The sequence below is a fragment of the Amblyomma americanum genome, chromosome 5 (assembly GCF_052857255.1).
Source record: "Amblyomma americanum isolate KBUSLIRL-KWMA chromosome 5, ASM5285725v1, whole genome shotgun sequence".
NCBI classification, from domain to species: Eukaryota; Metazoa; Arthropoda; class Arachnida; order Ixodida; family Ixodidae; genus Amblyomma; species Amblyomma americanum.
This window is the reverse complement of record NC_135501.1, coordinates 210,029,474-210,049,377: the sequence shown is the minus strand read 5'-3', so window position 1 is coordinate 210,049,377 and position 19,904 is coordinate 210,029,474. Positions and strand designations below refer to the sequence as shown.

General features: G+C 49.0%; 1 protein-coding gene across 2 annotated transcripts in view; it reads right to left on the bottom strand.

The window, feature by feature from the left end:
- Positions 1 to 347: 347 nt before the first annotated feature.
- The window catches only part of LOC144135547 (uncharacterized), a 37,831-nt gene continuing 18,274 nt past the window's right edge, over positions 348 to 19,904 (bottom strand). For both annotated transcript variants that reach the window (XM_077668189.1, XM_077668188.1), the window contains 8 exons: positions 18,914 to 19,006; positions 12,794 to 12,931; positions 9,083 to 9,324; positions 4,170 to 4,267; positions 2,472 to 2,601; positions 1,184 to 1,339; positions 660 to 770; positions 348 to 600 (listed from right to left, as the gene is read on the bottom strand). In XM_077668189.1, the coding sequence (XP_077524315.1) occupies positions 463 to 600; positions 660 to 770; positions 1,184 to 1,339; positions 2,472 to 2,601; positions 4,170 to 4,267; positions 9,083 to 9,324; positions 12,794 to 12,931; positions 18,914 to 19,006 (1,106 nt within the window). In that variant the 3' untranslated portion in view covers positions 348 to 462. The remainder of the gene's footprint in view (positions 601 to 659; positions 771 to 1,183; positions 1,340 to 2,471; positions 2,602 to 4,169; positions 4,268 to 9,082; positions 9,325 to 12,793; positions 12,932 to 18,913; positions 19,007 to 19,904) is intronic.

Genomic DNA, 19,904 nt, shown 5'->3' with positions numbered 1-19,904 from the left:
TATAGCCTGTTTCCGGTGCACTTTTTGTATTGGCCGGTATGTGAATCTCTTCGCATAAATGACCTGCAGAGAGTACCAAAGGCTTAGATCTGAGCAGCCCAGAGGTGAGGAACTACTATGCTGTAGTTCTAAGGCAGTCGCAGCTAAATGGCTGTGCATACCTATCCCGTTGCCGGAGCTCATGCTAATTCGTGGGTGTATTAAGAAGCAGCGTATTGACATTGGCACGTGATGTTCTGCCTACCGCCTGTTAGAAGCGGGCAAAGGCCGCCCCTTACGCCAGTTTCGCGACATGTCCGATTGCAGACGAGTGCTGCAAGGAATAAGACAAGGGAAGCAATGCCGGAGACACCCACCGCTTTCATTCGTCACGACGCATAAACGACGCAGTGGCGGCGCCCTGCCCGCTTTCTCGTTGTTGAGGCATACACACACACACACAAGAAGAAAAGCGACGTCGGATCAGGAGTGGAGCGCGTGTCGCACGGCGGCCACTCGGAGGAAAGGCGAGCCGTTGTTGCACGTCCCGGAGAAGTCGTCCAGGTCGGCTCGGTAGAGGGACACGCAGGTGCTCGGACTCGCGTGCTTGGTCTTCTTCACCTGCGGACCGTGTCTGTTCGCAAATGCTGGCCAGCACAGAAAGGAGGCAGACCACGCACCTTGTTCACTATCGTCGTTTCGTCGTCGAACATGTACATCCGGGACTGGTCGGACTGCGTCACGGCTTCAGCCCACTCGTAGTACTTGAAGCTCGACTTGGACTGACAGACCTGCGATGTAATGGGGCTCTTTCCAAAGTCCGCTCACACTCGATATGCAGACCGCGAAGAACAAGGAGCCACGCCTCCGCCATGAATACGGTCATGAAGACACCCAGGTTGTTTTTCATCTACGCCACTGCTTCGCTGTAACCTCCCCACCCGACTCCGCCCAATAACGCTTGATGTTTCCTTTAAAGCATGATGGACCATCATCGTTTCGAGCTTTAGATAGATCCACAGCGTCACCTTGAGCTCATTTAGTCGAGAGACTATTTTGGTCTGGCACTGGCTTGATTCGGTTGTTCCAGCTACAGAGATTTTAGAGCGTTCTAACAACTTTTTGCCAGTCACGTAGCTGCGCTGGTTCCCTCTGCAGTAGCCTGCTATAAAGACGAGGCAAACCGCAGGAGGCATGCACTGACATCGGAGTAGGTGCACCAGGAGAAGTCGATGCAGTCCTGCGAAGGCGCGTGGATGAGGCCCTTGGGCACGATGTACATGAGCACGCCCATGAGGATGGAGATGCACGCCTTGGCGCGCCCCGAGGCAAACTTCTCCACGTACTGCAGCACCGGCCTCTGCGAAAACGACCACGCGGATAGATTAGGCGGGCCCCTAGATGAGGCTCCAGCGACAAGCTGAACAAGCTCACTGGACAACAAGAACTGGTGGGCGAGTTGGTCAGACATAGTTCTTTTAAACCAGCGCAACGGCTCGAAGCCAAACAGAAAGGGACAGAACACAGCGCTGAACGTATCTGCAGACGCCACCAGATTATCCTGAAGAAATTACCACTGAGTGAGGACATGCCCGGACAGTTTTAGTGGGACAGTACGTCTGCTCTTTGTGCCTGCCTACAAACGCTGGAACGATATGCTTCAGTGACACTCACGGTGAACCATTAGCATTAACACCAACTGCCCTCTAAAAGGTAATGGTCACACTGCCCGAGAATGAACTCAAAATCCAGATGCATCGCGCCCTTAGTAAAACCTTTTGAGATTTAAAAACAGAGCCCTTTCGACGTACTGACTTTTCCGTCCATACGTTTCACTTTCACGGTTCGCAGACCCAGACCCCATCGTCCCGGGGACCCGTTTGGCGCAATTAATTAACGAGCTTCGGGTGCTTTTCAGATGCTATGCAAGCCTCTCGCAAATTTCTCAGTGACGTCACCATGCTCTCGCATGACGTCAGCAGTAGACCATAAGACAGTGACGCCTACAGCAAAAACAACAAATGATTAATTTTTTGGGAATAAAGGTGAACCTATTGCGTGCGTTTCCTTACGAGTGCATGCTAATGAGTAAGCGTGTCCTTAGAAAGGAAGTAATCTTTAATGAGCCTCGCAACAGAGGTCACAATGAGACAATGCTTTCGCATTCTTACACGTAAGCTATCTTAATCACCCGTAATTTATTTTAATCTGTGGTGTTGTAATAGTGTAACTATTTTTTCACTTAGAGATAATTGATTAAAAGGCAGAAGAAAAAAGCACATACACGACCACTGAATTTTGCGTCCGGTGCTCTTTTCCCTTCCATTGTGTGCTCAAGAAGTGATCTCCGGGACATCTGGTGTTCGTTGTCTAAACACCGAGGCAGCGATATCATGCTATAAAGTCCCCTTCTGCGTGCACAGGCGCAGAAGAGCGCTTGCTCGCATTTTCATCGCATGCACTACCTACAACACGGAACATTCAGCGCGCACCGGGAACAGGTTGTTCTTGAGCTGGAGGACCTTGGGGTTTCGGGATGCGTTGAAGGCAGTGGGGAAGAGCGCGATGCACCTGTCGGGAAACTGCTTGACGTGCGTCTCCAAGATTATGTAGTCAACTTTCCTGCGAGGGGATAGCAGTTATAGCGCTCAGTGAGCAACACAAGAAAGATTGCACCGCAGTCTCCAAGGTTGCTGGGCCAACACATGGTTACATTTGGTTGCCTCGTGACAAGGCCTCCTGCTTACTGACAAGACTGGCACACTAACAGAAGCAAGAACTTCCATGTCCAAGCATAAAATCTTTTTGCTCAAGCGCTCCGCATCACCCATAATTCGAATAACGCCATGCCTCATAACTCCTTGTTAGAGATGCTCCTTATAAGCGATAACTCCTTACTAGAGAGTTGCGGAGAGGAAGGGGTCCGCGCTGTTTTTTCGGCGCCATGCAAACTGAAAAAAGTGTGTCCTTTACTGCAGAACAAAAAAAGAACCCACCACTAGCAGAAAAAGAACCACCAGAGCAAGTTCACTGAGTGCATTTCAGAAGTAATCTACGAAATTCCTCTTTCGTGCAGACGGACCTACGTAGGCCAAACTGGCCGTTTTTTTAATGAGCGTACTCTGGAGCACAGGCGGTCCCTATATACGCACTGGCACGGACAGCAATCTTGCGCTGCATTGTAGGAGATCCGATAACAACAACTGTCACCCTTATCTAGAAAAAACAAAATTCCTTTCAAAACCGAAATCAAAAACCGAGAGAGAAGTTATCGATGCGTTCTTCATCTCAAAAAAGGGTGACAACTGTGTTAGCTCGCCTTCGATTTCTCTACCAAGAAAAGGGACTGATTTCTTAGATGGTCATATCCGGGCTTTCCGGGGGTCCTGATCACATGTGGCTCTCTCGATACTGTCGTCGCCCGGCCTGCGCTCGCTGTTCTTTTTTGCTGCGCATGTACCTTGTTCGTCGTGCTGTTTGCTTTTATAAGCACCCTGTTTTCGAAAAATAAAATCAGTTCGAAGTTCTGCGCTTTGTGTGTGCGTCTTTGTGTCTCTCCTTGTCCCGTCGACTTCGCGCAGTTTTTTATTCGCATCAAGAGATGAAAAAGTTGAAGAAATTTTGGTAGCTCGAAAAAACGTTTTTCTCCTGTTTTTTTTTTAAATACGAAATTTCGGAAATAAACGAGAAGGCATTTCGATAAGCCCATTTACTTGGTAACTCAGAAATAAGTAATGAGTTGTACTTTTTGCACCAAAACAAAGTTGCTGCACAGCCTTTCCAGGAAGAGATGGCGACATACTGCGTGCGGCAGAACCGACGCAAATCATTGTGTCAGTCTGACCCGTCACCGCTGGGTAGGAATACGCTTGCTTCTGCGCCATTACCCTTGCTGAGGTTCACCTGCAGCCTGTCGCGCCGCTTCATGTGCCCACAATTTTTCACGTGACGCAGGCGATGGGAGAATCCGGACCAGCCGACATTGGTTGCTACGAAAGACGTTTCCAACACGTGGGCGGCTCCGCATGCTTAGCAAACTCCCAGACAGCTCTTTTAGACAAACTATTATAGTACGTAGGGGGGTGATCCTCTGCAGAAAACCTTGGTTCAGGAAATTTTCGCGGTTTTGTCCTTATTCTGGCCAATCAGCGAAGATGAATAGGAAGCATTCAGCGCATATCTGTACGCACGAGGCAATCAGTCTGAGCGACGGCTGCAATTCCTGCAGCTGACCCGAGGAGAATCCGAGCACCAACTCCAGACCGTCAGATGAGACCTCTCGGAATCTCTGTTTGGAGATAGAAGACAGCGAACACAGAAAGCCGTTACCGAGTTTAGATGCCAAAACAGCAAAACTATCGTTTACTAAGCACTAAATAAAAGACCTTTAATTAAATTATTAGCCATAAAGTGTTATTGAAATAATAAATCGAATTATCATAAATTTTGCTTTTAAGAATACAATGCAATACAATGTTTATTCAGCATCTCAGGGTTGCGTGGGCCACGGGCAAAAAGCCATAAGAAGGCTTGAATAAGGCCCGTACCCCAATACATGGCAAGCAATGTGCAGTGGTTAAAAATAAAGAATAAAAAATGGATGCGATAGGAGTACACACACAAGTCAAACATGAGCCTACATGAAAATAAAGCACACTGGAATGAAATTATTAGTTTAACATGGTGAAGCGTATACAGGTTTACCCATACATACAACATGATCCAAAGACATCAGCAATAAAAACACAGCAAGAAAAGTAAATGCGCAAACGGTTTCAGAATTTAAAACATGGTGGCATTTCAGTCCTATACATAGTTATTCCGCAGGCTCTTCAATGAAATAGACTCAAAATCTGTAGTACTGTCTCTCGCAAAATCACTGAGCAATGTTGGCAGTCTAAATTTTAACATTTGCTTTCCGTATCCCGTACCGTATTTGCTCAATTTCCATTCTTCTGTGTTACGCATCGTGTACATAGGCGAGTGTTTTTTCAAGTTTTACCAGTAATTTCAACGTGTTATTCCATTTGGTTCTTTCTAATCTGTATTGCTTAGAAAGTCTATAGTTATACATATATTCTACGCTGAAAATATTTAGCTGCTTGTACACCTCTTTCGTGTGGCTTAAATCGGACGCTTTGCAAATTATGCGGATGGCACGTTTTTGTAGCAAATGAAGCTCATGAATATTGTCTTTCGTAGTGGTTCCCCAAACAAGTCCGCCGTGGTTGAGTGATGGTGAGAATAAACGGTTGTAAAGCATTATTAGCTGCTCTTGGAACCGTGAAACAATGTCGGCGCATGAGACCTGTAGTTTTCGACAGTTTTTTGATGAGGTCATTTATGGGAGCACCCCAGGACAAATTTTTAGGAAAAAAAAAACACCGAGAGACTTGAAACCTTGAACAACCTCTATTTCTATGCGCTCAATTATTTTCTGGGTGGAACATGAAAGCCTTAGCTTTTGAAGTATTTAGCTGTAGTTCTTGCTGCCCAGGTGCTAACCAGGTCAAGTGGTCGATTAGCATGACAAGACCAATCCGGACCAGAACTACCTGAAAAGAATAAACTTGTGCCGTCTGCGTAAAATATGTACTTGGCACTGAGGTCAATGTGAACCATGTCGTTTATATATAAAACAAGTAGAAAAGGACCTAGGATGTTCTTTTGCGGAACACCTATTTTAGCCGGTTTGACGTAGAACAGTGTCCAGTTCCCAGTTACTACAATGCACTCTATAATGTATATTAACACTTTTTTTTTGCAGCAACGCCCGTTTACGCGCCCCAGGATAATTTCGGTCATGTGGGGAACTTCAGCGGGCGCCGAAAACCCGCTGCATAAGGACTGCATTCATCGGCTCCATAACCACTAACGTGTGGCTCCTGTGCGGTTACGCACAGTTCCCAGCTGTAGTCCTTGTTTTCAGTTTATTGATTAACCACTATATTAAGAAAGGAACGCTGGCTTATATTGCTTCATCGCTCTTACTATGCTCACAGTCCTGCAGGAACTCCATCCACTCATTATTCCCAGATAGAAATCCATCCTCTGGATCTTTCCTACTTATCCGGCGAGAAAGTTTTGATCGAAACAAACCTTCCCTCCGATTAATTGGAACTCGTGACGTCCTCACCTAAAAGGACCGGTTGACTCCGTCTCGCTACGAATTGCTGTGTATAGACTCCGGAATCCGCACCTATTTCACTTGAGATATCGCCCGGTGATGGCGACGCCTGCATTTTGTTTTGTGGTATTTTCCAGCGTGTAATAATAATAATAATAATAATAATAATAATAATATTAATAATAATTGGTTTTTATGGAAAGGAAATGGCCCAGTATCTGTCTCATATATCGTTGGACACCTGGACCGCGCCGTAAGGGAAGGGATAGAAATTTCGTTTTCAGCGAGAGTGGTCCCTTTGTGATAAGAACGCGGCACACCATCGATACAGATCAAACTATTTGCTCCCATGTCAATTCCATTCGTGATTAGAATGCCGTACTCTGTTGATACCGGTCAACTCGTACTTCTACCCAGCGTGCGCCCTTTAAGCCTAGTCTTCATATTTACAAAAGGAAAAAGGGTCAGTTATGAGGGATTGAAGGCGCGGTAACTGTTTCACTTCTCTATTGGGACCTCAACCATGGAGTGAGAAAAGAGAGGAAGGTGGGAGTGAAAGAGAGAGAGGTGCCGTAGTGGAGGGCTCCGGAATAATTTCGACCACCTGGGGATCTTTAACGTGCAATCACAGACGTCGTAGAGTACACGGGCGCCTTTTGCGTTTCGCCTCCAACGAAATGCGGCCGCCGCGATCGGGTTCGAACCCAGGTATTCCGGCTCAGCTTCTGTGGACCCCCGTGCTTTAAGCTTGCCTCAAATACGCGCGTGAACGGGAGGCGGAATTCCAACTCTGGCATAATATCGACGCGCCCGGCAGCTGGCGGCCTCTTGTGAAAGAAGCACGAACTTGTCGCGTCACTGATTGTTGCGCGGATTTTAAAGCTGTGGATGTGGAGACAGTTTTCCCCGTAATCAACGCAATGATCATAGTTTGCCGTAACCAAAAGCTATTTCATTTACGTACTGGCCACCCGCCGCGGTGGCTCAATGGTTAAGGCTCTCGGCTACGGATCCAGATTTCCCGGGTTCGAACCTGACCGCGGCGGCTGCATTTCAATGGAGGCGAAACGCTAAGGCGCCCGTGTGCTGTGCGATGTCAGTGCACGTTAAAGATCCCCAGGTGGTCGAAATTATTCCAGAGCCCTCCACTACGGCACTTCTTCCTTTCTTCTTTCACTCCCTCCTTTATCCCTTCCCTTACGCCGCGGTTCAGGTGTCCAACGATATATGAGACAGATACTGCGCCATTTCCTTTCCCCAAAAACCAATTTTCAGTTTTCGATTTCAAACGCGGGTGTATATTACCTCTCCCCCTATCCTCTCTTCCTGTTCCCTCACCTCTTTCATTATATTTCTCCATTCTGCCTGCTATCCTTTACTTCCGCTGCCACAGCTCAGGTGCTTCAGTATCGATGAAAGATGCCATGGCCAGCAAAACTCGTTTCCTTCATTTTTATTTTTATTTTAATAAAACCACTTCTACTACTACTACGTTCAAACGCAAAAAAGCGTCCATGTGCTGTGCGATGTCAGTGCACCTTAAAGATCCTCCCAGGTGGTCGAAATTATTCCGGAGTCCTCCACTACGGCACCTGTTTCCTTTCTTCTTTCACTCCCTCCTTTATCCCTTCCCTTACGGCGAGGTTCAGGTGTCCGCTGATAGAGTGAGACAGATATTGCGCCATTTCCTTTCCTCAAAAAACAACTTTCTACGTCCTGGCCCATATGAATCTAATGTGAATATGAGTCACAGTAATAATAATAATAATTGTATTTTTTGAGGAAAGGAAATGACGCAGTATCTGTCTCATATATCGTTGTACACCTGAACCGCGCCGTAAGGGAAGGGATAAAGGAGGGAGTGAAAGAAGAAAGGAAGAAAAGGTGCCGTAGTGGAGGGCTCCGGAATAATTTCGACCACCTGGGGATCTTTAACGTGCACTGACATCGCACAGCACATGGGCGCCTTAGTGCCAGCCGCCGCGGTCGGGTTCGAACCCGGGAACTCCGGATCAGTAGTCGAGCGCCCTAACCGCTGAGCCACCGCGGCGGGTAGGAGTCACAGTAAAAAAATTGGTTTTGGGGGAAAAGAAATCGTAACATCTCACAGCACACGGGCGCCTTAGCGTTTTTCCTCCATAAAAACGCTAAGGCGCCCGTGTGCTGTGCGATGTCAGTGCACGTTAAAGATCCCCAGGTGGTCGAAATTATTCCGGAGCCCTCCAGTATGGCGCCTATTACTTCCTTTCTTCTTTAACTCCCTCCTTTATCCCTTTCCTTACGGCGCGGTTCAGGTGTCCAACGATATATGAGACAGATTCTGCGCCATTTCCTTTCCCAAAAAAGACATCATTGAAAGAAATGGCGCAGTATCACTCCCAAATATCGTAGGACACCTGAACCGCGCCGTAAGGGAAGGGATAAAGGAGGGAGTGAAAGAAGAAAGGAAAAAAAGGAAGCCGTACTGGAGTTCTCCGGAATAATTTCGACCACCTGGGGATCTTTAACGTGCACTGACGTCGCACAGCACACGGGCGCGTTTTTTGCGTTTCGCCTCCATCGAGGCTTAACTGTCACTGTGCTTACCGCCTGAACCGTGCCTCGCGGGAAGAAGAGAGAAAGTGGCGACGGAATGGCCACCCAGTCAATGCGCGCTGACATCGCACAGCATCTTTTGTATCAAAAACGAAACATTTTGACAGATTTGCCTGTCTAGTTGGGTTTGAAGACTTAGAATAAACGGCACATCTCCAACAAAAAAACTTTAATTGTAACCCAACGTTTCGAAGCCGACTCGGCTCCTTCATCAGCGGTGACTAAGGACAGTAGCTAGCTAGAAAGAGGCTATAGCTACTGCCCTCAGTCACCCCTGATGAAGGAGCCGAGTGGGCTTCGAAACGTTGGGTTTTTTGGTTGGATATGTGCGGTTTATTGTAACATATTTTGTATGGCATGGAAAAACGACCCCGAGCGTACCGAGAAGAAGTTGACGTAGAAGTGGGCGTTGTCGGGCGTGAGCACGTGCTCGACGAGGGCGAGTCCCGCGAGTCCCCTGGCCAGCAGCCAGGCGGCCATGTCGCGCACCGCCTCACTGGCCGACGAGAAGCGGGGCTCGTTGCGCGCCACGAAGGCGGCCGCCAGCGACACCAGGTAGCGGGGTCCCGCCGAGTTGTTGGCCCACTTGGACTCGCTCCGCAGGAACGACGTGAAGCTCAGGGCTAACAATGCAAGGCAAAAGGCGGCTTGCGATGAGTGTATGTGTGCACTGTACACACCATGTGGTTGTCACAGAAAAGCGCAGAGAGACGTGGTAGTTTCAAAGGCCCCGTTGTCCAGAAAATCCGGCGTCGGCGTTTCGCGCAAAAAATCACGAGCGTGACTCCGCTAGGTGGTGCCCAGAGTAGAGGGCGACCTATAGGAGGCGGGTGGGCCGCCTAGGCCGCGCGAGTTTGCAGCGCCATCACAACCTGGCCACCGGATATTGAGCAAACTGCCCACCGTGGCAGGCGCCCACTCAGGAACAGCCACTAGGCGCGCACAAGGCTCGCCGATGGGAGCACCTGCCATTGCAGGGCAGTGGCGCATCGCTGCACCAGGAAGGGACTCCCAGGTAATGTAAGGTAGGGAATGTCCTTCTGCATATGTGGAAATTAACCCAATACGCTATCGCGTCATACCCTTAAGGGGGAGCTTAAGTGCCCCCTGCAATTTTTAATAACGAATTTCATTGCCCCATTTATCACCTAAAGGGGCCGCTGCAGCGCCGCCGTACTATCTGCTGAGAGACACGAACGAAAGGCTGAAAATACATTTCTCGGTGGCAAATGTAAACATTCTGGCAATAACATTTTTCGTAATAAAAAAAAATCCACGTTTTCCTCTGCAGTTCTGTGAAAACCACACCGAGCTACTGTCGGTACTTTTGAATTGAATTTTTTTCATTTCCTTTTAATTTTCGATCACCATGTTCAAGCAGCAACCGAGTGTGTGTGTGTGCATATATACTTGTGCGTAAACGTATAGTGCTGTGCACGGTTAAACGGAGTGACTTTTGACACTGCCCGCATGAACCGCTGGCACGCAACCACTGGTGAAACTGTGGCAACTCATGCCTCGTAGCAAGTTCGTCAACGGTGCTTACTTGGCACGCATGGTGCAAAGCCGTAATCGTCTGCGCCGAGATCGCCGAACCGAGAGCTGCCAACGGCGCCATCGAATCACCTGCTCAGCTTGCAACGCACGATTCGGCGGTGCATTTCGCCTTGTCGCGCTTTACTCTGCAGAAAACAGATGGCAGCACCGCCTCTCTACGACAGCAAGTATAGTGGCGGTTTATTTAAAATAATTATAAAAAGGAAGAAAAACATTCTTGCTAGCCCCGGCATTACTGATCCGCAGTTCCAGGGTTCGAACCCGACCACGGCGGCCACGTTTCGATGGAGGCGAAGCGCTAAGGCGCCCTTGTGCTGTGCGATGTCAGTGCACGTTAAAGATCCCCAGGTGGTCGAAATTACTCCGGAGCCCTCCACTACGACACCTCTCTCTTCCTTTCTTTTTTCGCTCCCTCCTTTATCCCTTCCCTTGCGGCGTGGTTCAGGTGTCCGCCGATATATGAGACAGATACTGCGCCATTTCCTTTCCTTAATGATAATAATAATTATTGGTTTTTGTGGAAAGGAAATGGTACAGTATCTGTCTCATATATCGTTGGACACCTGAACCACGCCGTAAGGGATGGGATAAGGGAGGGAGTGAAAGACGAAAGGAAGAAAGGGGTGCCGTAGTGGAGAGCTCCGGAATAATTTCGACCACCTGGGGTTCTTTAACGTGCACTGACATCGCACAGCACACGGGCGCCTTAGCGTTTTTCCTCCATAAAAACGCAGCCGCCGCGGTCGGGTTTCCTTTCCCTAAAAGCCAATTTCCAATTTCCTAGCCCCGGCATCTCCTATCGCTACGGGAAGCACCTGAGATGTGGCAGCGGAAATAAAGGATAGCAGGCAGACTGGAGAAATGAAATGAAGGAGGTGACGGGACAGGCAGAAAGGATGGGGGGGAGAGGTACAATATATTGAATTTACCTTCTAAGATATCTACAGCCGTCCTGATTTTTAATGATATAGCGTGAGCAACGACCAAACTGCCGGTCAGCGCCTCGATAAGCGTGCAGCACTGCTAGAGTTGGCGCACGCGCGCGAAGGGAGAGCGTCGTCTGCTACGCTGTTCCGATCACGAGAACACACGCCCTGCCACAATATATATTCGCAGTAAACCGGCGCCCAGTGGAGCACATGTGTGTGACTAAGCTGTGACACTGAGAGGTTTTGAAGCTGCGATGCTTTTTTTTAAACCGTTTAGGCACTGAGATACTGATTAAAGAGCAGGATGGTGCCTCTTTTATCATGTTCTACCTCGCAGAGGGCTGCTCAAATCAGAAGGTTCGCATTGCAGGCAATGGTTTCCACGTGCTGCTGTAGTTCCTTCCTTTTATTTTTTCTTAACTCTGCTTCGCCAGCGCGGCCTCCCGTAATAGAAAAAAAAGAGGGAAAGCACGTCTCAGAGTCACATCTTGGTCATGCACACATGTGATCAGCTGCCCGGCGGTTTTTTACCAACAGACATTGCGGCACGGGGTGTGTCCTCGTGATCGGAACAGCGCAGCAGACGACGCTCTCCATTCGTGCGCGAACTCTAGCAGTGTTGCACTATTGTGCGCGTCGTAAGGCGCTAGCCAGCAGTTTGGACGACGCTTGCGTATATCATTGAAAATCAGGAAGGATGTACAGCAACCCGGCGCTGGAGGTTTTTCGGCTTGTCGATTTCGGCGCACACGATGGCGGCTTTTCACCATGCGCAGCTGAACCAGGTAAGCACCGTTGTCTCAAATATACTTCACTGCACAAGCTCGCGTGCTCAGTCTCAGTGCAAACGAGCCGCTTTTGAGGGCAGAAAAAAAACTTAAAAGCCGCTACGATAAGGATGCACAGCTGTACATCAACGCATGCGCGTGGTGCATAATTTGAGGGCGCAGTTATCGCAACCCATTGTCAAAATTTCTAACATTCGAACTGCTGTTTTTTTTTTTTCAAGAACTCGCATATATACAGCGTGTTCCGCAATTAAACGCGCACCGAAGAATGCACTTCACCGCTACACCGGCGAATTGCTCGAGCTCAAATTTCGCACAGAAATGGCATTTGGTCGGCACAGTTCTTTTATACCACATTTGTTCGGGGTACTTGCCTGAATCAATGAGAAAAAGTCGGATATTTGCATCATCTGCGGAGACGACGAAACGAATCGGGCCGCTTTCTCAGCATACATGCACGGGTGCAATGTGTTCTTGCTTCCGTGCGTTGTAGATAAGGCTATCTGCGGCCATATGTTACATTTTTAATTATCGACATATACATTCCCAACTATTTCGCGATACGCTTCGAGTTTAATATATCGTTCCTTCCGCTGCATTGCGTATTGTTCGCCAAGCTCTCGAGCTGTGCACTTTTTGGCTGGTGTTGTTTGCTACCTCCTTTGCTAGCCGCCCTGTTAAAGCATGCCAGCTGTTGTAAATGATGGATGCCCTCCCGCAAAGCGACGCTCTGTCTCTGGCTGCCAGGATCGAGTAGTGTTCGATGAGCCTTTTGGAGCACGTATCTTGTGCAATCGCAGCCCGGCGAAGTCACTCACAGGCCATGGGCGCGACGAAGCTCTTCTGGGCAAAGTCGAACTCGGCGTGCGTGTAGACGATGTGCGTGCAGTACTCGTGCGGGTAGCGCAGCTCCTCCACGGCCAGCGACGACACCGTGCACAGCAGGGGCTGCGACACTGCACGGTCGGTGGCCATTGCATCAACAAGGCTACAGCTGGTGCACGTTCGCGAGAGAAGCGCTCAAGGAGCTAGCTGGCCATTGACGGGGATTTATTACAGCGTTCCTGCGATCTCACCTCAAAACAGAATTTTTAACGAGTCACCCGCCGCGGTGACTCAGTGGTTAGGGCGCTCGGCTACTGATCCGGAGTTCCCGGGTTCGAACCCGACCGCGGCGGCTGCGTTTTTATGGAGGAAAAACGCTAAGGCGCCCGTGTGCTGTGCGATGTGAATGCACGTTAAAGACCCCCAGGTGGTCGAAATTATTCCGGAGCCCTCCACTACGGCACCTCTCACTTCCTTTCTTCTTTCACTCCCTCCCTTATCTCTTCCCTTACGGCGCGGTTCAGGTGTCCAAAGATATATGAGACAGATACTGCGCCATTTCCTTTCCCCCAAAACCAATTATTATTATTATTATTAACGAGTCAGAAAAGACAGCAAAATCAAACCCTAGTAGCGCCACCGACCGACACTTTCGCAATGCAACTGCCACTATTTTTATGCCCGGATCTCCGAAGCTAGACCACACCCGCACCGCCATCCACTTGCAGGTGGCGGTCACGGAGTTCCTAAATCGCTAGGCATCGTCACCGATGCCTTGAGTTTTGAATAGAGTGGCGCGAAAAAAGTTCCCTTCCCAAACTCGAGACTTCGCACCAATAATTGCGCTCTTTTGTTGCCGAACGAATCTCAGCACAGCCAAGAAAATACCAAAGACGGAATTTCGTTACGAACAGGAACTGTACGTGGCTGTTCTCACATTCGATTTTCGTTGCGCCGAGAGCAATACGGAGACACGACAAGATGCGGACGGCTCAAGGGTTGCTTCAAGCTACGTCAGATGGCATGGCAGCCACTATATTCCCACCGAATGGCCTCAGGCAGCACCAAAGGACGAGGCGGTTGAGGTTGGCACACGCGCCCTGGGGGCTTTTCTGGGAACGCTGCCGGTTACAATACGCAACTGATCGTGGAAGAGGCAGGGAAGAGTTTGAAACGTGACATCCACGAAATCAAACATACGTCCCCTGGGCATTCTGTCCAGAAGAGGGAGATCAGCGGCGTCACCTAGCAGTGGATTTAGTCTCCTAAATTTCATTTTCAAAGATATTTTCGGCTCAAGGCAAGATATTGGTGCTCGTTGAGGGCAACGCACTGGCGAAGGGTAACGGAAGGCGGCCGCGGCTGGACAGTGTCATTTGAAGGGCCGCGGGATATGCCTCTGTCCTGCAGTGGGCCTACATACTCAGGTCGATGACGGTGATGACTCCGTTTCTACAAAATACGCACAGCCTCGAACACACGAAGCGGGCCCATTGAGTGCATCCATCCCGAAATGCTGCACATTTCTGGCCTCACTCTTCAGACAGGCGCCTTTACTGCCGACATGCAGTAGTGGCAGCTTACGAGAAACATATATCGTTTCACCGGTGTTTTCGTAAAAGTTTGGAGCGAATGATACTTTCCTAGCTTCGAAAATTTCTTAGCAAATATTCATTGATAACAGATTGCCAGTATAGATTCAGATCGAGAGAACATACTCTGCTTGCGCTGAAGGTATACACACTTAGCTGTTCTCAAAAACAGCTTTTCGCGCTCGTTCTTTCGTCGACCTTAGCAAAGCGTTATCATACATATAGGCTCGAGAACTCAGCACGTGCAGATTGATCGCTATTACTCTGACATGTCGTGTATGATAACTATATTCCTAACATAAGCGACAGAGCGCCACACATTATATGCGCGGACGGCACCAGCCTTTTCTCTCTACCTCCGAGAGCATCCTTTCACCCACTGACACCGCTAGCCAGGCGGTTTGCCATAGAAACATGGCCACGGAATAAAACTCTAAAAACAGATGACTAAAAACTCCAGCCTTACTTTTCTACCGTAGAAGAAAGCACGTTCTAAATCCGCCCGCTAGTTATTTACACTATGATACGATCACATGTGCAGATAGTTGCAAACATGGGTTTCTCCAGGAATAGAAATTAGGGGAAGTGCCCAGATTTCTAGAGTGGGAAGGGGTGGCTGTTGAAGGTAGAGGGCAAGCAGTGTTCATTTTTATTCTTTTTTTCGTTCCGTCGACGTGTGGCTTAGGACTAGCAATGGTTATGACTCCAACATCGATGACAAGGCGACAAGAATTCCCCGTCGTGTGTAAAAAGAAATCGGGTGCCTTCAGAAAAACAAGAGGTGGGGGGGGGGGGGGATGTGTAGAAAAATTGCTGGTTTCAAATCTCTTGGCATACTGCTTACGTCAACACTGACATGGGATGCCCATATCGCAGCAGGCTCGTTTCCACTTTCTTGATCTATCGCGATTGTTTGCCGTCATAAAAATATTCTACCGTTGCAAGTGAGCTCTAATGTGTATGCATTTTCCTGTTTGTCTTTGAGTTACTGTCTGGTTGCGTGGGGAAACATGACAGCGCCAAATATTAGCGAGCTTTCTGTTCTGAAAAAAAGAAAAAAAAAAGAATTTTGCGTTCTGTTGCCAATGCGCTATATAACTCACCAGCTGGACCTATATTCTCTGAGAGCAGGACTGTGCGCGTGAGAAATTCATTTTTTAACTTAAATGTTTGCATGTTTCTATAGATTAATGACATCCTAGTCGAAATCAATAGGAAGAAATGGGCTTGGGCAGGGCATGTAATGCGAAGGCAAGATAACCGCTGTTCCTTAAAAGGTAACGAAGTTGATTCCAAGAGAAAGTAAGCGTAGAAGGGGGCAGCAGAAAATTAGGTGGGCGGATGAGATTAAGAAGTTTGCGGCCATACAGTGGGCGCAGCTGGCTAAGGACAGGTTTAACTGGAGAGACATGGGAGAGGCCTTTGCAATGCAGTGGGCGTAGTCAGGCTGATGACGATGATAGAAGAACGATATAAAATGGTGACAGCTACTTTTTAATATTCTAACATTTATTCCGCGCCGCTCCCTTTACGAGGTTACAAGCCTTGACTCCTATTCAATCCCCCCAAAATGGACGAACTATGGGTTTATGATGCCCAGGTCTCCATTTCCTCGGTTTCTAAACTCATCGCCATCTTAAAGGGGCTGTGAAAGGGGCTCTAATAAGGTTACGGTATACCTGTGATATTAAAGCACGCCGCTTCACGAATATTGTCCAGGAAGAATTTTTTAATCCGCTTTGTAGAAACCATGTTATCTGTAGTAAACATTTGAATTTCTGCGTTCCGCGCCTTTCCCTCTCCTCTCGTCACTTTTTGCACGCTGGAAGGTCGGCGCTCCTCCGCCGGCCCCACCTCCGAGGACAGCTTCCTGACCCGCCGGAGCTACTAAGCTTATTGGCCGCGGCCACGGTAGCTGCCTGACGTCTGAAAGTATCTAACCAATAGCCATCTCTCAACATGTATATGTAGATGCGAGCGACGGAGGACGGTGAGAGCATGAAAAAGTCGCCGGGAAGGGCTCGCCAACTTTCGCGCGTGATTGTGGGTTCTCTGTTGCGTGCGGAAGTGTATTATTTGGCTCATGACAAGGTTTTCATGACAACGCAATGCAGTGATTGATCGAGTTGATGTGCTCTCCTCGGAAGGTGTTTCAGAGCCCCTTTAACTTTGTTCCGTCTTCCATTCATGACCACTAAACTCTGCTGTGAGCTAACATATCATTCGGTTTTTGTTGAAATGCACCATTCGTGAAACTGACGCTGCGCTGGAGCGTTGTGGCAGACGACGCTATCTGCACTGTCGGGGACAGACGCCGGCTCAGGTGCGTCCCCACCTCTGTCCTCCATTCGAGAAGCAGCCCGCAGAATGAGCCGGAGCAGCTTTAGCATGCCGTGCTACCGTTACCGTAGCACCGGGAGTCCGCGCGCCGTCACTGCCCAGATCGCCTAGAGGCCGCCAGATGGCTCCAGGTACCCGGCAGCTGCGCGCAAGCCTTCTGCATCGGGACCAATCCGAGTATGCTTATTGCCGGTGGGCGGGGTTCGGGTACTCCGGTCACAGTAACGGTAAACACGGTATGCTAAAGTTGTCTAATGACGCGCTTCCTGACAACTATCGTTTCTTACCAGCAGCTCGCTGCTGCGGGGCAGTGTTGCTTCGCATAACAAGGATTGGAACACCGTTACGGGATCATTTTCAAACAATAACCTCTCCTACGTTTCTTTTTTCTTTCTTTTTTCGCGGGCGCTCGCGCTGTCTGGCCACTTCTGCCTCCAATAGTGCATACACTCCAGTTCTTATTCTTTTATTCTGAGGACTGCAGCAGCGCAGTAGCAACGCGGACAAAAGAGACGGGCGCAAATGCAGCGCCTGTGTTTGCGCCCGTCTATTTTTGTCCTTGTAGCTGCTGCACTGCAGTCCTCAGTATGATGAAATAACGATCCCTGCTGTAAAAGCAGTACATGTACCAATGTCTTCATATTCTGTCACGCCGAGTTTTTGCTGAATGTTGTTCTAAATTCAACTCCTGACTTTCTGTAATAGAGTCATTGTTGAAACTTTTTGTGCGTCTTATTTCTTGTTGCCAATACTCAGGAGCGGCGTCAGACAGAACTGCAAAACTTCTCTTTTCTGGTCGTCCTCAGATTTTTTTTCTCTGTACTTCTCTAAAGACTCAAATAAATATATGAAAGGAATTAAAAAAAACTGGCTGCGGTTTAGCTCTGGTTACACCCGGAGTGACGCGATAGGTACAGCTGGCCGAGTGGAACTTGCGCAGTCAAATGCAGCAGCAGCTGCTCCGCACCAGGTGGCTAGTCACGTGACCAACCACGTGACGAACCACATGATCAGCCAATGCGCCGCTCCGCCAGCAGCTGCTCTGCACCACGTGGCAAACCGCGCTGAAGGCTCGGAATGTTACCGTAATGTAGCTATCGCTACAAAAAGAACTATATAGTCTCTCCCGTTTCTGCTTGTACATGTATTGGCGAAAACTCGGTTTCAAGTAGCCCTGTCCGTGCCTTCAGGTAGTGCTAACAGCAACGCAACGAAATATATTCCATCTGTCGGTCGGCATATACCTGCGTGAGCTATGTCTATTACATGTAGCGCGATGTTTTCAAGCTGCTTATCGTTTTTTGTAGCGGGAGCTATACTAGGCTACCAGTCGAGCATTTCGCGGTGCATGCTAGAGCCCAGTTGTGCGCATGCGCCGTTACCATTGCAACCAAGGAGGAGGAGTGGGTGCACCGCGCGCTTCGTCGCCGCTCTTTCTGCGGGAGTCCCTCCTTTATCCCTTCCTTTATGGAATGGATAAATGAAAATTAAATGGCGCAGTACCTGTCTCACTGTATCGGCGGACACCTGAACCGCGCCGTAAGGGAAGGGATAAAGGAGGGACTGAGAGAAGAAAGGAAGAAAGAGGTGCCGTAGTGGAGGGCTCCGGAATAATTTCGACCACCTGGGGATCTTTAACGTGCACTGACATCGCACAGCGCACGGGCGTATTAGCGTTTCGCCTCTATCGAAACGCAGCAGTCGGGTTCGAACCTGTGTACTCCGGATCCTGGACCGGAAGGATTGACCTTGTGTACCTGAGAGAAAGTAGCCAGTCTAAATACTGTTTAGGCAGCATTGAGACAAATGCGTGTTACTTTACCGATCAACGGGCAGTGTTTATCTCTGTTAAAACAATTTAATAAACAATGTGTCACACCGAATACTTCTTCAATGGTTCACATTTTAGTCACAACAACAAATTCGACAACATGCGTAACCAGCGGAAAACTACAGCTTTCGCTACGTATATCCTGGCATAGCTGAGCTAAGCCACTGCCAATTTTTTTTTTTTTTTTGTGCCTATGTGCGCAGCACATCTTGTTCGGGAGGGCACTGGAGAATAGAGCGGAACGCAGATTGCTCCGAACGGAGCCTCCTGTTTCAGCACGCTCGGTGCCGCGGTGATTATTGCAGGCATGCGCTGTTCAGCTGCCAGTGGAGGAGCTCGACCCAGCTTACATTCCGGGAGCCTTCCGCTTCCAACGCTGGCCACTTTCTCTGCGCTCGTTGTGCCCACAGTGGTCGGCTGTGACGTCGGGCGCTCCGTTTTGGCTGTGCAGAGAAGGAAAGTGAATAAGTGAGGATAGCAGTTATTATTATGTCTTTGCATGGCGCCGAGTTTTTTGGGTCAGAGAGCCCCATGACACAAGGTATTTTTCTTACACAATGTGGGGTCAGCGATCCCGTAACAAGAATTTCACCCGAGCTAGAAACCGAGCAGTTAACTGGTCAGGAGAAAGCTTGTACTCATTGTATCACCGGTGGGCAGCCGAGGACAGTGGGGATCGAACCCCGCACCTTCCGTATGCGAGGCAGGCGGATGCTCAAACCACTGGGCCACCGCTGCGGCAGTGAATACGTTCATTGTGCAGTACATTCTCCTGAGAGGTTTTTCTAGATGAGACAACGCATGAGCGCGCACTGAATCCCCCCCCCCCCTCCCCCACCCCCAAGATATCGCCGTCGTTGGCATGAAACGACGTCATCCCATCACAAGGTAACAACATGACCCCCTGTCGTCACACATGACGCATGGGATAGGTGCGACTCGTTGGTCATGTGAGAAAAGGGTCATAGCCAACCCAGTCCAAAGAGACTGTTTGGAGGTGCACATCTTGAAACAAGTGGAGTACAACTGCTTCCACTTGGTATTAATTAGTGCCACTTATGTTTTATTAGAGCGCAACTCTTAGGCGCCCATTCCTGCGTTCATAGTCAGCGTAATCGGCTTAACAATTAAGCCCCCTGACAGGTGGCGTGTTGGCAGGCAGTAGCACAGCGATGTGCCACGGGAAGCTCCCGGAGGGTGGCTAGGAGCGTAAAGTGCCAGTGGTGGCAGCTGCCATGCGAAGAGCTGCGATCAAATTTCGCAATATCGACTACCGTAATCGTCTGTCAATTTTCTTGGAAGTTTCAAGTGGCCATTTTAGACCTTTTAATGTGGTTAATT